Consider the following 18,993-nt stretch of genomic DNA (forward strand, 5'->3'; position numbering starts at 1 on the left):
CGCCCACAACTCACTTGTGTTCTACTCATGCATATAACATCAACACATAAAACTTAGGCTCGGATGCCACTGTTGGGGAAGATAGTAATTTCAAAATTTTCCTACGCACACGCAAGATCATAGTGATGCATAGCAACGAGAGGGGAGAGTGTAGTCTACGTACCCTCGTAGACCGACAGCTAAAGCGTTATGACAATGCGGTTGATGTAGTCGTGCGTCTTCACGGCCCGACCGACCAAGCACCGAAACTACGGCACCTCCGAGTTTTAGCACACGTTCAGCTCGATGACGATCCCCGGACTCCGATCCAGCAAAGTGTCGGGGAAGAGTTCCGTCAGCACGACGGCGTGGTGACGATCTTGATATTCTACCGTCGCAGGGCTTCGCCTAAGCACCGCTACAATATTATCGAGGAGTATGGTGGAAGGGGGCACCACACACGGCTAAGAAAACGATCACAAGGATCAACTTGTGTGTCTATGGGGTGCCCCCTGCCCCCGTATATAAAGGAGTGGAGGAGGGGAGGGCCGGCCCTCTCTATGGCGTGCCCTTGGGGAGTCCTACTCCCACCGGGACTAGGATTCCCCTTTTCCTAGTCCAACTAGGAGTCCTTCCATGTAGTAGGAGTAAGAGACAAGGAAGGGGAAGAGGGAAGAGAAGGAAGGAGGGGGCGCAGCCCCTCCCCCTAGTCCAATTCGGACTAGGCCTTGGGGGGGGGGCGCGGCCTGCCTCTCCCTCTCCCCTAAAGCCCAATAAGGCCCATATACTTCTTCCCCCGTATTCCCGTAACTCCCCGGTACTCCGAAAAATACCCGAACCACTCGGAACCTTTCCGATGTCCGAATATAGTCGTCCAATATATCGATCTTTACGTCTCGACCATTTCGAGACTCCTCGTCATGTCCCCGATCTCATCCGGGACTCCGAACTCTTTCGGTACATCAAAACTCATAAACTCATAATATAACTGTCATCGAAACCTTAAGCGTGCGGACCCTACGGGTTCGAGAACAATGTAGACATGACCGAGACACGTCTCCGGTCAATAACCAATAGCGGAACCTGGATGCTCATATTGGCTCCTACATATTCTACGAAGATCTTTATCGGTCAGACCGCATAACAACATACGTTGTTCCCTTTGTCATCGGTATGTTACTTGCCCGAGATTCGATCGTGGGTATCTTAATACCTAGTTCAATCTCGTTACCGGAAAGTCTCTTTACTCGTTCCGTAATACATCATCTCGCAACTAACTCATTAGTTGCAATGCTTGCAAGGCTTATGTGATGTGCATTACCGAGAGGGCCCAGAGATACCTCTCCGACAATCGGAGTGACAAATCCTAATCTCGAAATACGCCAACCCAACATGTACCTTTGGAGACACCTGTAGAGCTCCTTTATAATCACCCATTTACGTTGTGACGTTTGGTAGCACACAAAGTATTCCTCCGGTAAACGGGAGTTGCATAATCTCATAGTCATAGGAACATGTATAAGTCATGAAGAAAGCAATAGCAACATACTAAATGATCGAGTGCTAAACTAACGGAATAGGTCAAGTCAATCACATCATTCTTCTAATGATGTGATCCCGTTAATCAAATGACAACACATGTCTATGGTTAGGAAACATAACCATCTTTGATTAACGAGCTAGTCAAGTAGAGGCATACTAGTGACGTTTAGTTTGTCTATGTATTCACACAAGTATTATGTTTCCAGATAATACAATTCTAGCATGAATAATAAACATTTATCATGATTTAAGGAAATAAATAATAACTTTATTATTGCCTCTAGGGCATATTTCCTTCACTGCTAGCATCAGTCCACCTAATTTGTTCTTAATATGGCACCCATCAATGCCTATAATGGGCCTACAACCTGCCAAAAGCCACTCTTGCATGCATCGAGTGACATTAACAGTTCTGAAACACTCCAACATTTGCATTGACAAACATTGCACTTCCTGGATTTGATCTTCCAATCTCAGCTGCAAAATCCCACAACAAATTGTACTGTGCCAGTTCATCCCCATGGATCTGCTTAAGTGCAATTCTTCTGGCCCTTTCTAGCTTGCTTCTACTTGCTGTCATGTTGAAATCCTATTCTATCATCCTAGCAAAGTTCTTCAGTGACATCTTGTCATCACATCTGAATTTTTCCACATAATGAGCTGCTAAATACCTTGCCGTGAACTGCTTTATCTTGAAATCTCTTTCACAATTGTGATGGCCTGCATATTTCTTCACAGTCCAAGCTTTAGACCTGCTGTCGGGTGCAACATACAAGTACCAGGGACATTTTGGCTCACAGCAAGCCCTAATCCTTTGCAAATCATTCTTCTTGTAGTGTACACCTACCCTTTGCTGCACAATGTATTCTTGTATTGCTCCTCTAAGCTCTATCACTAACAAAAACACCATACCAATTCTAAATTCCACTTGTCTCATATTCTCTGGCCTCCACCTTCTCAACTTCACTTTCTTCTTCATCTTCTTTCTACCTTGCTTGTCCACGACTTCTACTTCTTCTGCTGAATCAGCTGCTTCAACATCTGAAACTTGCAGCTCTTCCAAATCTTCATCTGTATCATAATCGCTGTCCTGCTTCCATTTGGATTTCTTCTTCTTTTTTGCCTCAAATTTCTCATCTACCCATTCTTTAAACAAATCATCATCATCGGCAGCTATCTCATTGTCAGAATCAACCCAGTCTTCATCCAATTCACTATCACTGTCATCATCTGAACCATCTTGTGCTTCTTCTTCCAATTCAAGCTTCCTCGTACTTCTTCTCAGCTCATGCCCATTGCTATGTTGTTGCTGCCTAGCTGGAGACTTGCCACTACTTGCTGCTCGTACTTCCTCGAACTAGGAGCGCCACCAATCACGACATCATCAATTACAACAACATCATCAAAATCCATATCTTTGTGGTCCACAAAAATCTGAAAGTATTGAAATTTAGGAACAACAACAATCATATGCATTGTGTCAACATCTCGGTCTATAATGCGGAGTCCTGATCCGAGATCCATTCCAGGGAGAAGCCAGTACAAAGTATACTTATCCCGATCACGATAACCTAGCTGCTCCATGAAATCTGTCAGCCACAGAGGTGACCAAGTATCTGCTTCACAGCCATCAAATCTTGCTTGCTTGCCATCAACATAGCTCTTCGCGGCCCCAAATCCACACAAAAAACCGCTATAATTGATTTCTACTGTGAGTTCCTCCTCAAGCGGACCTAAATAGTACGCAAATCGTCAGATTATGCCGCCAATTCGACCTACAAATGAACCGCCATGATGTGGTTGCACGAATTGGGGATTTAGGTTTAGGGATTACTCACCATAGCGGGCAGGAGGATCGTTTGGTCGCCGGAGCTTCGGCCCCTTGCGAGCGGGCTCGTTCCTCGTGTTCTCCATGCCAGCCGTGGCTGCAGCTGCTCCATCGCCTCCGGTCATCACCGGAGTAGCAGCGCCGCCGCCAGGTCGCCTCCCATGTCGCGAGACAGAAAGGTATCGATGATTCCACGGTGCGAAATAAGACAGAGCCGGTCGATCGGGGGCTAACTGCAAAGTTACACCGGAGCGGTCGTTAAGCTGTGCACGCCCCCACGTCCGACGTGGCACCAGTCAACGCAGGCCAGACTTATTTAGGACCTGCGGTGAAGCATCTAAATAAGATTAGGACTTGGATGTTCCGTTTTAAAGAATTGGGACCAAACTGACGATGCGGGAAAAGAACTAGGGCCGCCGATGCGGTTTCCTCAAAAAAAAACATCCTAAATTAGATGGTCGGCTGGAGAAATAATTAATAGCACATGTACCAAGGATGTACCAGTATAAAGCATGATGCTTCAATTTTTTTTCTTTACTACTTTAGGAATCAAAATATGAATACGTCGGATGATATATACGTATATGCTAGTAGTATTAAGGAAGTGATGGCGTGATTTTTAACGAGGGCTGGGCTTAACCGCTTCCACATTGGATCCACCAACCGATCGAGTGATCGCATTAACTTGCCTAAAAAAAGTGATCGCATTAACAGGCAAAGAAATAATACTAGTAAATCGGAAATACGGCCGTGGTCTGTACTTGCACAGCCTTTTTTCTTCCTTCCTTCTTTTTTTCTTTTTTTCTGCCGGCCGGGTGGCCTTTCTCTTCTCAGCTGGAGACTGGAGAAAAGAGATCTACATGTACCACACACGCTTAATTGCTTGCTAATAATAGTATCTCCAGAGCAATTAACGAAGTGAAATACTACTGTACTTAATTAGAAGCAACTCAGCAGTAATAAATCAAGCGAACCAATATGCAGATCTATGTTTTTTAGGGAAGATATATGTAGATCTGTGTATGTATGAGGCCGAAATGGAGCAGGATGGGCTGGATCGAGATCACTCGCACACAAATAGTCGGCCCAATCGACACTAGCAAGAAAACCAACTTGGGGAAACCAGCGCTAGTATGGACGGCCGCAGGTGTAGACCCAGCATAACAGATCCGTAAAAAGAATATTCGTGAAATATGCTTTTTTACAGGTCGGCTTTGTAGGGTCTAATCTGACGCAGCTCCTCCCGGCCCGGAAACCTAAATTTGCACCTTTCATTTGATCCAACATAATGCATTTCTTTTTGCTTTTTCGTCAACATTGGATACATAATACATCACCAAATCTTTACTAGAATAGTAAGACCAAAGAAAACAAGAACCACAAGTATGCATTTTAGAAGATTTCCAACTTTCATAACTGCTCCCATTAGTTGGACTAATATCTTCTTCATGCATTCTTTGTTGATCTGTGGATTCTTGATTTTGCATTCTTTTTTCTTCATCTTTCGTTCGAAAAAAGTAGACGTTGCTTCCCCTCTACTTGCACATGCAGCCACATCATTGCCTTTGATTCTTCTAAGGAGTGCATCAACGTCTATTAAGTTTCTTCCTATCAATAAATTAATGTATTCGCCTTCCCAAAACCAAAAAGAGCATCCATCTTTCTACACACATGATGATGTTCGACATGAGCTACCGCAATTGAATCAAAGAATGGGCTATCAAAATGAGCCGAACGGAAACAACACGTACCCCACCGTTTTCGCATTTGAAGAACACCCATCCGAGATGCTTCGGCGTGCCCGAAGATAGCCGTAGCACTATCCGCGTGCAGTCGTCACACTGTATGAGCGACATCGGCGAGCCACAGAGCCGCTGCGCGAGCGTCGAGCCCGGTGGATGGCGGGACGAATCCATGCCCGCAAACCGTCGGCGACGGCGGGAGGACGAACTCGTACCTGCATGCGGCGATGCGACCTTGTCAGGGCTACAGAAGATGCTCCCCGACCATTCCATCGCTTGGTGCAGCCACCAGCGGCCGGAAAAGCCAAATCCGGCGGCCCGCGATGAAGGACTGTAGATCCGCAACTTTTCGGCCCGCCGACGCAGGAGGGGGGGGGAGGGGAGGCCTCGTGCGTGTGGCGGCCTTTCGGCGATCTAGGAATCCAACGGCTAAGGAGCCCGTATCACGGTAGCACCTAAGGTTTGGTAGCACCAGATACTCTCCCCTCAATCATCATGCCAAGGCTAGTCCAACCCTGCCATGGGCGTCGGCGCTGTCCCTTAGTGATCATGTGTCTAGTCTATTTTAGCTACCATGGTGGATTGGTGGTACCTTTATATATTAACAAATTACACATGTTCAACTAGAAGACATAGCCCTACATTAACCAAAAATTCGCACGTGCACACACTGCCAAATGAATTTATGAGAATTATTTGAAAATTTATGGCAAGGCAAAAATATAGGTTGCTTTACAACCTAGAGCAAACATGACTATTCCTTTAATAGAAAAATAAATATTTTCGAGGATAAGAATTTGAGGATGGGCTAGGATGGAAATGACATGATCTCGGGAGATGTTTGAGAATGATGAGCCACTTGAGAGAAGAAGACATGATTGTGGCATCGTACGATTTACCGAGGATTTCGACAGTTGCATCAGGCATGCCACCAAGGTACTTTCGGCAACCCGGTGGCAGGGCATGCACCTCTGTTGTCTGTGCAGGGCCTAGGCATGCCACAATGGCATCACAGAGGTTTCCCATGCCGCTACCGGGCATGATTTCATGTGCCGCCATGCTGATCTGTAATTTCCGGCCATGAAACCCTACCAGAGTAATAAATTTATCGAATATTGCACGCGTGTTAGAAAAATGCGGGGAGGTGGGGTGGCACGTGCCATGCGATTGCCTCCTTTGAGAGCACGAGAAGTTCCGAGGCCATCTTTGCAAGAGGACCCGCACTTCTTGCACAAACCAGACACGTTCCCTCTCGATACCCAGAGACTAGCTCGGGGACGGTGTAGTTGACAAGCGGCCTTAGGGGGTGCTTATTAGAAACGCGCCCAAACTTTCACCACAACCTACAGGGGCCATGTGATGACATCATGCCACCTCTCGAGGAATTCCGGCATCGTACGATTTTCCGAGGATTTCCACGATTGCATCAGGCATGCCACCTAGGTACTTTCAGTAACACGGTGGCAAGGCATGCCCCTCCCTCGTTTATGCAGGGCCTAGGCATGCCACAAGGACATCACACAGGATTTCCCATGCCGCTACCGGGCATGATTTCATGTGCCGCCATGCTGATCTGTAATTTCCGGCCATGAAACCCTACCAGAGTAATAAATTTATCGAATATTGCACGCGTGTTAGAAAAATGCGGGGAGGTGGGGTGGCACGTGCCATGCGATTGCCTCCTTTGAGAGCACGAGAAGTTCCGAGGCCATCTTTGCAAGAGGACCCGCACTTCTTGCACAAACCAGACACGTTCCCTCTCGATACCCAGAGACTAGCTCGAGGACGGTGAAGTTTACAAGCAACCTCAGGGGATGTTTATTCGAAACACGCCCAAACTTTTACCACACCCTACAGGGGCCACGTGATGACACCGTGCCAGCTCTCGAGCAATTCCATCATCGTACGATTTCCCGAGGATTTCAACTGTTGCATCAGGCATGCCACCGAGGTACTTTTGGTAACCCGGTGGCAGGGAATGCCCCTCTCTCGTCTGTGCATGGCCTAGGCATGCCGCAAGGACATCACAAAGGATTTCCATTCCGCTATCGGGCATGATTTCATGTGGCGCCTTGCTGATCTGCAATTTCTGGCGATGAAACTGTCGGTGCAGCGATCGATCGCGTTCGCTGCCCGGACTTGCGCACAGGTGCCCGACGGATCATACTACAAGCAGCAATGTTTGATACAAGGCGAGCCAGAGAGACCGCTCTTCATGAGGTCAAGGAGCAAATCAAGAAGACAAAGGCGACCAAAGGATCCTCCAGGAAGGTCTCCCCTGCCAGGCTGGCAAGCCCTGCGGGGTCGAGACTGGGACTGGGACCAAGGCCAAGCCCCTCCTCGGCAAAGCCTCTGAGGTCCACCAAGGTCGAAGCAAAGACTCAAGGCAACCCCCGGCAAGCTTCACACTGGCAAAACCTTCACCAGAACACCACTGCTCCACCTCATCATACGCCAGTCACTTATCAGCGAGGTGTTGAGCTCTCAGGTGGCTAGGTGGATCCTATCAGGTACGTGGCAGCCTGCTGGAGAGAATATTAACTTTATTGACACCCGTCCAGATGGTGTGTCACGCTAATAAGGAGAAAATGTATAAGCGGCGCAGCAGGCATGCCGGGCTTCAACCTCTGCATGACACCTAGCAGTGCATTTAATGCACTTTGTCCTAACTGTCAGAGTTAGGTATGATAGCACTGTTAGCTATCCAATCACACCAAAATGATTGTTTTGCCATTGTGGTCACCTCTTAACCTATAAAAGGAGGCCCGAGGCAACCGACCAAAGGGTACAAACATTTTGACCCCCCAACACTTGTATGCACGCATTTGCTCTTCCTGAGGCACCCTTGCCGGGCTAGAGCGCTCTGTGTCTTAGTCTTCCTCGTGATCAATCCACCAAAGCAGGAGTAGTGTTTTATGCTGCAAAGCGGCCCGAACCTGGGTAAAAGAGAGTTGTCCCTCGACGTGCCGCCCTATCGTTTCTGCTCTTTGTGCAATGTGACCATCCACCTCACCGAACCACAAAGGGGCGGCCCTGCCCCGTAGGTGATCGTGCACCCCCCACGACAGGAACCCTATCAAAGCAATAAATTTCTCGAATATTGCAGGCGTGTCCGAAAAATGCATTGCCTACTTTGAGAGCACGAGAAGTTTCGAGGCCAATGGAGCAACAGGACCCGCACTTCCTGCACAAACCTCTCGATACCCAGAGACTAGCTCGGAGATGGTGCTGTTGAATTAATAAAAAGCGCCGGCATCCATCATTAGGAAGACGGCCTATCACTTTGAATCTTCTCTATCCGAAACAGGTGAAGTTTCAAAGTGAGGGTACATCTTCTTAACATGGGTGTAATGAAGACCGAAGCTTACTGCATCTGGACTATTCCACTATTTAAACATGTTCTGTTGCTTGTCTTAGGGCAAGGTGGGACTGAAGTTTGATGGCAGCCATATCTTTACCAAGAGCCACACTCGGAAAGCGTTGATGTTCCAAGAGCGGCGCTCGGTAAAGGCACAGTTAGATCATAAAATTAATACATATTCTTACCAATGAACACCGAAGTTTAATGCAATTCTACTATCAGACTATTTAAACAGATAGGCGTGATGGGACTAAATAATCAACAACTGTGGCTGTTCCGAGAGCTGCTTTCGGTAAAGAAGTCAAACCGTGATCGTGCCGTTAACCGCGGCCGGCTGTGCCATGTGGCAAAACGTTGCCATGCATGCACTGCATGGCTATCGGCAAATAGTTCTTTTGCTGAGTGTTGCCTTTTTGCCGAGGCCTACTCTGAGATGCGCCTGTTGCCGAGAGGCACTCTTGGCGTCTGCTACTTTGCCGAGTGTCCGCAGTTTAGCTCTCGGCAAAGAGTCTGGCACACGGTGTATACAAAAATTCCAGTAGTGTTTATACGTGGAATGTAGGGTGCAGTCCAAGCCAACACGGATCACCTTTGGGATGCTACAGTCAAAGGGAAAAAAGTGGCTGTCACAAACTAAAAATTCAGGCACCTGACCATTAGCAAAACCTAATAGCAGTATACTCCCTCCGTTTCGAATTACTTATCTTAGATTTATCTAGATACGGAGATATCTAGCACTAAAATGAGTCTAGATACATCCGTATCTAGACAAATTCAAAACAAGTAATTCGGAACAGAGGGACTAGATAATAGAAGCCTCCGGATTGCCTGTGGCCGTCCTCTCTTCGATCCTGAAACCGACCGGAACACTGCAAATCGTAACCAATCAGTGTAGCCGACCGGCCGGACTATATCAAGCGTATACGTACGGCCGGAGATATGTACGCAAGAACGCACGTAGACACGGACACACGGCACGTTAACTACATATATACAGGAATATCGTCGACGAGGCGGCGATATCTCCCGCTCGATGGTCGACGTCGAGAACCCTGACGCCGGGGAGGCGGAGCCCAACGAGTGTAGCAGGCATATGTTGACTTCCCTGATGGGTTTTGCCTTCTTCGCGTTCATGTTCGTCTTCGGGCACGCTGCGGCGCTGCTGGAAGAGTCCCATCCGGCGTCGACGAACGCCGCCCTGATCGCCCTGTCGCTGCTGGCCCTCTTCTTCGGGTGCTGGTTTTGTTAGATAATCAGCTGCACTCTTGCTATCTTCAGTTAGTTCAGAAACTTCAGTTAGTTCAGTTTCGTTTTCTCTGAATAACACTGACCGTCAGCGTGTGCCTGTACACGTACGAGTTCAGTTAGCATTCTGTTAGGTAGTTAGCTAGTCTTCAGCTCGCCGTAGGGATCGCCATGGGATGGCATGGATGACGCATTCCTCTGCGCGAGCAAGTAGGGCTCATGCACGACCGAGCGTCGTGGGATGGCACGACCTGTAAGCTCGGCGAGCACGACCAGTTCTTAGCTGTTTTTCAGGAACTCCGATGAGGTTCAGACAGATAAGAACGGAAACAGAAAAGCTGCAAGGTTGTTACGCGGCGCAAACCACTGTCTTCCACCTCGTGTTCTCCCTCTCTCATCCGCGTTTGCTGGTCATCTGCAACTACAAGTGGCATCAGAGCCTTGGTGGTGTTCGATCCATCCTGGGCGCCGACGGTGTTTGATCTGTCGGAGAGATGGCCGGAAGCGACGAGGAGAAGGCGCAGAAGAAGCTAGAGGAAGAAAAGGCCAAGGCGGAGGCCTCGGAGCTCGGCAAGTCCCTGGCCCGTCTCTCCACCGAGGAGGGGTCGGGGGTGCGCGTCGTTGAGCGCGTCGTGCACAGCGGCGGTGGCGGCGGGCCCCCGATGATGCTCACGCGTACAAACTACTCCGACTGGGCTATGATCACTAAACTGCAGCTGGAGACGGGGCAAGGCTCGGATCGCGACGATCGGCGTGCCATGATCGCTCTCCTCAAGGGGGTGCCGCCGGAGCTCATGCGGATCTTGGGCGCCAAGGCCACGGCCAAGGAGGCGTGGGATACCCTGAAGACGATGCGCGTCGGCGTCGAGCGTGTGCGCGAGGCCAAGGCGCAGACTCGCCGCTCAGAGTACGAGGCGCTCCGGTACAAGGACGGCGAAGGGATCGAGTCGTACGTCATGCGGCTCAGGACGATCATCGACGAGCTGCAGGCGCTCGGTGATCCAGTCGACGAGCACAAGGCCGTCCTCAAGGTGCTCCGCACTGTGCCGCGTCCGTACCGCGAGATGGCCGTGGCAATCGAGTCGCTCGTCGACACGAGGGCGCTCTCCCTCGAGGAACTTTGCGGCTGGCTCCTTGTCGTCGAGGAGCGTGAGCGCGAGGAGACCCCGGCGCCCGGAGCGCAGCTACTGTACACCATCGACCAGTGGCGGGCGCACGAGAAGTCGCTGGAACAACGCGGCGCGTCCTCAGGAGCTGGGCGCGGGCGCGGAAACGGCAAGACGAAGAACCTCCCTGGCGGGGGCGGCCGTGGCCAGGGCACTGGCCGCGGCAACGGCGGTCCACCGGCGCCCAAACGAAAGGGAAACTGCCGCTACTGTGGCATCCCCGGCCACTGGGCAAAGGAGTGCCGCAAGAAGGAGCGAGACCAGCGCGAGCAACAGGATCAGCAGGCGAATGTCGCCCAGGTCGAGGTTGAGCAGCCTGGCTTACTCCTAGCCACCTGCGAGGCGGTGAGCGTGGCGAGCGCGGTGGGCGGCGTTCATGAGCACCCCACGGACATCTTCCTCAATGAAGCTCGCGTGGTGCCCGTCACTACCAACGACGACCGCTGGTATTTGGATACTGGTGCCAGCAATCACATGACAGGGAGGCGTGACATGTTGTCACAGGTGGACGAGTCCGTTCGCGGCTCGGTGCGTTTCGGCGATGGCTCCGTCGTGCAGATCTGCGGACGCGGCGTGGTGACGTTCTCCTGCAAGAATGGTGAGCACCGCGCGCTCTCAGATGTCTACTACATCCCCCAACTGTGGACGAGCATCGTGAGCCTCGGCCAGCTCGACGAGCACGGGTGCAAGTCCGTGATCGAGGACGGCGTGCTCTGCCTCTACGACAGGCAGCGCATGCTCTTGGCACGGGTGCAGCGCACGAGCAACCGACTCTACGCCGTGGCTCTGAACTTGGCTGCGCCCGTGTGCCTCCTGGCGCATGGCGGCGACGAAGCGTGGCGTTGGCATGGACGTTTCGGCCACCTCCACTTCCGGGCGCTGCACGATCTTGGTGCGAAGGGGATGGTGCGTGGCATGCCAGCGATTCAGCATGTCGAACAGTTCTGCGAGGGCTGCACACTCGGGAAGATGCATCGTACGTCGTTCCCGCGCACGTCAGTGTACCGTGCGGAGCAGGGGCTCGAGCTCGTCCACGGCGACCTCTGCGGACCCATCACGCCGGCGACCACGTCTGGTAACAAGTATTTTCTGCTCATCGTTGACGATCACAGTAGATATATGTGGTTGGAAGTGCTCAGGAGCAAGGACGAGGCGTTCAAATTCTTCAGAAAGATCAAAGCAGCTGCGGAGACACAGTGCGGCGCGAAGCTCAGAGCGTTCCGGACCGACCGCGGCGGGGAGTTCAACTCGAACGAGTTCACCGCGTACTGCGATGAGCTTGGCATCCTAAGGAACACGACGACTCCGTATTCTCCCCAACAGAATGGAGTCGTCGAGCACCGCAACCAGTCCGTGGTCGAGATGGCTCGCAGCCTGATGAAAAGCATGGGCGTGCCGAGCACGTTCTAGGGCGAGGCGGTGCGCACGGCGGTGCACATCCTCAACTGCTCGCCGACGAGGAGTCTGCAGGGCATGACACCCTATGAGGCGTGGCGCAAGAAGAAGCCCACGGTTGACTACTTCCGCACGTTCGGCTGCGTCGCGCACGTCAAGCTCGTCGGCCCCGGCGTGACCAAGCTCGCGGACAGGTCACGGCCGGGAATATTTCTGGGCTATGAGGCGGGCACCAAGGGCTATCGGGTGTACGACCCGATCGGCAAGCGCTTGTACATCACGCGAGATGTGCGTTTCGAAGAGGACCGGCGCTGGGACTGGAGCAAGGATGGTGGCGACTCGGAGCGCGCGCACCAGTTCACGGTCGTGTACTCCGACGCGGGCGTGCCCACAACCACGACCTACTCCCTGTCACCGGACCCGGCGACGTTGCCTGGCGCACCAACGATGCCAACTGCGCCAGGCTCACCGGTTGGTCCAAGCATGCCACGGAAACCCTCGTCGAGCGGATCTGTCGTGGACACGCCGAGCGCGTCGAGTACGCCGGCCTCGGCGGACTCAAGCCCGTCTACACCAGCTACCTCCTACAACTCAGAAGACGGGTGGGTGACGCCGCCCACCGGCAAAGATTTCGACGCCGAGGGGGTGCCAGTCCGCTGGAAATCCATGGAGTACGTCATCGACCACGCACCGGCGTGCACTCTGGAGTACAGTGGGCTCTACCTCTCTGCAGCAGAGGAACCCGCGTCTGTTCAGGATGCCCTGGACGAACCTGCTTGGCGCAGTGCAATGGAGGCGGAAATTGAGTCGATTCGTTCCAGCGACACCTGGGTCCCGGCCACGCTGCCCGCCGGCCACCGCGCCATTGGACTGAAGTGGGTTTTCAAGGTCAAGCGCGATCCGGACAGCAAGATCATAAAGCACAAGGCTCGTTTGGTTGCGAAGGGATATGCACAGCGGCAGGGAGTGGATTTTGATGAGGTCTTCGCACCTGTCGCTCGTCTGGAGACAGTGCGGCTTCTGCTGGCCGTGGCGGCTCACCGGAGCTGGGGTGTGCATCACATGGATGTGCGCTCCGCGTTCCTCAATGGAGATCTCCAGGAAGAAGTGTATGTTCAGCAGCCCACACTCACTGCGTGCTCAGGTTGCAGAAAGCTCTGTATGGTCTTCGTCAGGCTCCCCGCGCATGGAACGCAAAGCTGGACGCCACACTTCATGTACTTGGTTTCAAGCGTTGCCAGCTCGATCATGCGCTGTATAGGCGGGAGGACAAAGATGGGTTTCTGCTGGTTGGAGTGTATGTGGATGATCTGATAATCACGGGCACAGAAGCAGAAGCCATTGAACACTTCAAGAAACAGATGCAAGAGCTCTTTCAGATGACTGATCTGGGTCTCCTCAGCTATTACCTGGGAATTGAGGTGAAACAAGAGGATGATGGGATCATGGTGTGTCAGTCAAGCTATGCAGCAAAGATCTTGGAGGATGCATGCATGAGTGATTGCAACACCTGCAGCACGCCGATGGAGAATCGTCTGAAACTGAAGAAAAACACTGGTCATTCAGTGGACTCGACAGAGTATCGCAGTTTGATCGGCAGCCTGAGATACCTGGTAAACACCAGGCCTGACATCTCTTACGCAGTAGGGATTCTCAGCAGGTTCATGGAATCACCTGGGAAGGAACACTGGATGGCCGTGAAGTAGCTTCTGCGTTACATCAAAGGCACTCTTGGTCTTGGTTGTTTCTTCAGAAAAGGAGAGAAGGATGTGCTGACAGGATACAGTGACAGTGACCATGCCGGTGATCTCAATGATCGCAAGAGCACCACTGGAGTTGTTTTCTTTCTTGGATCGGGGGCGATCACTTGGTCGTCTCAGAAACAGAAGATTGTGGCGCTGTCATCTTGTGAGGCAGAATACATAGCAGGAGCAACAGCAGCTACGCAGGCTGTGTGGCTGAGCAGATTACTTGCGGAGATGCTTGGCGAGGGAGTTCAGAAAGTTAAGCTGAAGATCGACAACAAGTCAGCTATTGAGCTCAGCAAAAACCCAGTCCATCATGAGCGAAGCAAACATATTGATCTCAGGTATCACTATATTCGAGAGTGTGTTGAACTGGGCAGAGTGGATGTTGAGCATGTAAGGACAGGTGATCAAGTCGCGGATATCCTCACCAAGTCGCTGGGCAGAACACAGTTCAGTGAGCTGCGACACAGGCTCGGGATCATACAGGTGCAGCAGATTAGGGGGTGATTTGTTAGATAATCAGCTGCACTCTTGCTATCTTCAGTTAGTTCAGAAACTTCAGTTAGTTCAGTTTCGTTTTCTCTGAATAACACTGACCGTCAGCGTGTGCCTGTACACGTACGAGTTCAGTTAGCATTCTGTTAGGTAGTTAGCTAGTCTTCAGCTCGCCGTAGGGATCGCCATGGGATGGCATGGATCACGCATTCCTCTGCGCGAGCAAGTAAGGCTCATGCACGACCGAGCGTCGTGGGATGGCACGACCTGTAAGCTTGGCGAGCACGACCAGTTCTTAGCTGTTTTTCAGGAACTCCGATGAGGTTCAGACAGATAAGAACGGAAACAGAAAAGCTGCAAGGTTGTTACGCGGCGCAAACCACTGTCTTCCACCTCGTGTTCTCCCTCTCTCATCCGCGTTTGCTGGTCATCTGCAACTACAGGTTTGGCGGCATCTTCGTGATCCTTGTGGCGGAGTGGCACCACGGCGGGGTAGAGGGACATGCTAGGTTTGCTGATGATTTGATCCAGTCCGATAGATTTATTCTTCCTGGATCAATCCATCAGTTTCTAATTCGCATCGGCCATCTATTTTGAAACGGAAGGATTATATATATATATATATATATATAGAGTAGCACTATTCTGATCATGGGATCAGAATAGTTATTTGGATCACGGAGCCCTATATAGCGATCGGGTGGTTCTCGAACTCCCCAACCCGCTGCGAAAAAACATTCCTACCCCACCACCCCACGACCGCTCGTCCCTAACCTCTCCCCCGATCCCCTGTGATCCACCGCGACATCGCCTCCTTCCCCTGGATCCAGCGCCTCTCGCCGCCGTCTCCCCGGCCTCGGCGCGCCTCTCTCCCTCCCCAGATCGCCTCCCACCGCCTCCTGCTTCTAGCCGCCCCCGCGCCTTCACCCGACAACGCGCCGCCGCCCTGCATCTCGCCGCCACCGCCGCCCTCCCTGGATCTCGCCGCCGCGTGCCTCCTCGCCCAGGGCACTGTCCCACCTTCCCCGCCCCAACCCACCCCCTCCCGGCCTGCCAACCTTCTCCCATCCTCCCTCCCGGCCGGCGGGCCTCCTCCCTCAACAGTGGCACGCCTCGTCCCCCATCGCCGGTATTCCTTTCCCATGGACATCGTGCCTCCTCTCCCCCACGGCCGGTGAGCCTCCTCCCCCATGGACGATCCATTCTGTCTATGCGCCGTCCTCCTCCTGGCTGTGTCCCATCGAGCGCCGCCCCTGCATCTTGCCACCACCGCATCGAGCGTCGCAGCACTCAGGTCGTTCGCCACCACCACCTTCGGCCGTTCAACGATGCAGCAGCAAGACGTTCAATGCCTCAGCCCCCCTGCGAATCCCACTGTTGCAGCAAACCGGACGAGGCCCATATCTTTCTTCTTCGATAAGATAATTTTGATTGCATACCGTGTTATTTTGCTCTGTCATTTTGCTGATGCCTAAAAAGAAGTTAGATGATGGGCTTCTGATCCCTACTATGGTCTCAAGCTGCCTCCAACCTTTGGCAATATTTGTAAAAATGATTGTGCAGATTTTTCGTTACCCCATTTTTAGTTACTGATTGAAGAAAATTTTGTTCATTAGGTGAAAGAACTTGATTTCTTTTTTTCCTTTGTGGAGGAAGAAGGTCACCACAGAGGAAGGGAGAAGGTCAGCATAACGCTAGGGAGAAGGTCACATAAGGTGCAGAAAGAATGTCAGAGTTCAGCAACGGGGTGTGTGATCTTTGTGTTGTTTTTGGGATGCAAATCATGGGTATGCGATCTTACATCCTATGTACTATTGAGATGGCCTCCCTTAGCCTCAAACCATATTGACCCCTGGATCCCTCCGAAGAGACAGGCCTGTGACGAGCGCCGCCGTTCATGCTCCTGCGCGCCACCACACCGAGTCTGTGGTCGTCTCCGCTGCTGCCATTGAACGTGCTCCGCCATGGACGCCCCCATGCATCCACCCGCGTGGTAAGGTGCCGGGTGTGCACTCCCAACACACAAAAACCTGGGCAGACACATCACCGGGAGCCACCTCCCCCAATCCCTGCCGCCATTCCATGCAGCATCGTGCACGCGTGCTTATTGTCTCCGTCTGGCCTGGGCAGCACTTCAGTTAGATTTTGCCAACCACCATTTCAGCCGGCCAATGTGTATATTTTCAGCAGGTCAATTTGCATATATTCAGCAGGCCAATGTGTTGATTGAACAAAATTGTGTATTCAAAACTAGTAGAGCAATGTTGATGTTTTCAGCAGACTAATGTTTTTATGAACCTATTAGTAGGGATGCCCTAGCGCTACAAAACATGTGTATTCTAAGGTTGCCATGCTGACAAACTTTCAGTGATACATGCACGTTCTTTGTGGTGGTCAAAAATAAAATGCCTACTATGCTACATTTTTTATATATCCAGTACTACAAAGACTGCTACATTTTTTATATATCCAGTACTACAAAAGACGGAAACAATGTGCCACCCTTCCTCCTACTTCCAATTTCCATGTGCATCTCTTCATCAATAAAAAAATGTTCATTTTGAAAATTATAAAAAAAACTAGAATTCCCTCTTTCAGGAAAAAGCTTAGAGGTTCAAATCTTAAAGGCGAAGAAATTCAATGTTTGTTACAACACCTAAAAGAAGGTCAAATTAAAAAAACAAAGCATCTCAAAACAAACTTATAAAAATGGATTTTCTCCATTTTAGAAAACCTAGAAGTTTAGATTTTAAGAACAGAGCGGTTTGATGTTTATTAAAAAACTAGCGTTTTTTCCGTTACTAAAAGAAAAACCAAGAAGTCCAAATTAAAAAAAAGGAGCAGTTCGATTTTCATACAAGATTCAGATTTTGCTCGTTATTAAAGGAAGAAACAGGAAGTTCAAACAAATAAAAGGCAAGAAGTTCAAGTTTAAAAAAATAGAGTAGTTCAAAATTCAATAAAGAAGAATTATCACCATTTATAAATAAATAAACACTAGAAGTTCAATTTTGAGAAACACAGAGGTTCAATATTGATGACAAAATTATGATTTTTTCCATCACTAAAATAAGTAAGTCAAGAAGTCCAAATTACAAAAATAGAGAAGTTCAATTTAAAGAAGCTTGATTTTCCTCGTTACTAAAGAATAAATCAAGAAATTCAGTTTGAAAAAACCAAGAAGTTGTACAATGTTTATTACATTTCTAAAAAATACACAATGAAGTTCAAAAATAGAAAAGGTAGAACGGTTCAATATCTATAAAAATCTCAGATATTTTCATGCAACTGAGAGAAGTTCAGATTGATAGCTACCAGAAGTTCACGTTCGAAATACACAATGAAAAAAGAATGAAAAGGAAAAAGGCTAAAAGTTTTGTTGCTAGAAGTTCAAGTGCTCGCCCTCAGAAGTTCAAAAATTCTTGTGAGAGAGGTTGAACAAAAATACGTGACAGAAGTTCAACATGAAAACAACGGGAAGTTCAACTAGTACACGGAATGCATTTCAGGCAAGAAATATAAGAATGGAAAACTAAAAGATTAATATGAGAAAAATGAAATAAAGGCAAGGTTCAATTTTTTTGTTGCTATAAGTTGAAGTCCTTGGTCGGAGAAAGTTAAAAAAAATTATTGTGAGAGAACTTTGTATAAAAGGAATATCATTTGTGCAACACCGACGAAATGGATGAGAAATTACAAACGAAAATACGTCACATAAGTTCAACGTGAAAACAGAAGGAAATTCAACTACTACACTGAATGAATATCAGATGAAAAACTTTTACAATCTTCGCGCGTATGAAAAAACGATTAACACGGGAAAGTTGCGTGTCTACGGCAGCTTTCCACCGGTATGTCATTTGCTCAATTCCGGTGAGTGGATGGAGAGTTACGAGCAGTGGATGGAGACCTACGAGCAAAAAAACCACAAGAAAAAACAGAGTGAAGTTCAGGTGCGCACGCCGAGAAGTTCAGGTTCTTCACGCGATGCATTTCCGAAGAATCTGTTTCGCGATAAAGGCAGAACGAATGATCTCGTCGTTTTCAAAATTACTTGAAAACGGCTAGGAATTAGAGAAAACCATCAACATGAAAAAGTTTCGCATTTTTCGTAGCTTTTCGGTGGTATATTATTAGCCCCATTCCGATAAAGTTTGTAGAAATTACGGCGAAAATACGTTTTTATCCATTTTCAAAACTGACATAAAACAGTAAGGAATTGGGAGACAAAATATATACCAAAAAGTTTCGCATTTCCTCAAGCTTTCCAACGCCATATCATTTGCTACATTCGGACGTACGGTTAAAAAATTAGCTCAAAAATACACACTCGGTGTAACTTGGACCGTTTTATAAATCACTTTTAAACCATTTACAATTAGAAAAATATCTCAACATGAAAAAGTAGCACAATTTCATAAGCTTTCCAACGCCATATCATTTGCCTCAATTGGATTAGCCATTTAGAAATGACATCGAAAATACGGACACG

General features: G+C 49.6%; 1 protein-coding gene and 1 long non-coding RNA gene across 2 annotated transcripts; one reads left to right on the forward strand and one right to left on the reverse strand.

Annotated features, from left to right (window-relative positions):
* Positions 1 to 1,772: 1,772 nt before the first annotated feature.
* On the reverse strand, positions 1,773 to 3,608 carry LOC125540905. The gene is made up of 2 exons (XM_048704432.1): positions 3,360 to 3,608; positions 1,773 to 3,254 (listed from the first exon to the last, which is right to left on the reverse strand). The coding sequence occupies exons 1-2, from the start codon at positions 3,472 to 3,474 to the stop codon at positions 2,803 to 2,805; spliced, it is 567 nt and encodes a 188-aa protein (XP_048560389.1). The 5' UTR covers positions 3,475 to 3,608; the 3' UTR covers positions 1,773 to 2,802.
* Positions 3,609 to 15,235: 11,627 nt separating this feature from the next.
* LOC125540907 lies at positions 15,236 to 16,725 on the forward strand. The gene is made up of 2 exons (XR_007297405.1): positions 15,236 to 16,288; positions 16,370 to 16,725. It is a non-coding gene; the product is annotated as an uncharacterized LOC125540907 (long non-coding RNA).
* The last annotated feature ends 2,268 nt before the right edge of the window (positions 16,726 to 18,993 follow it).

This window comes from Triticum urartu, chromosome 2 (assembly GCF_003073215.2).
Source record: "Triticum urartu cultivar G1812 chromosome 2, Tu2.1, whole genome shotgun sequence".
NCBI classification, from domain to species: domain Eukaryota; kingdom Viridiplantae; phylum Streptophyta; class Magnoliopsida; order Poales; family Poaceae; genus Triticum; species Triticum urartu.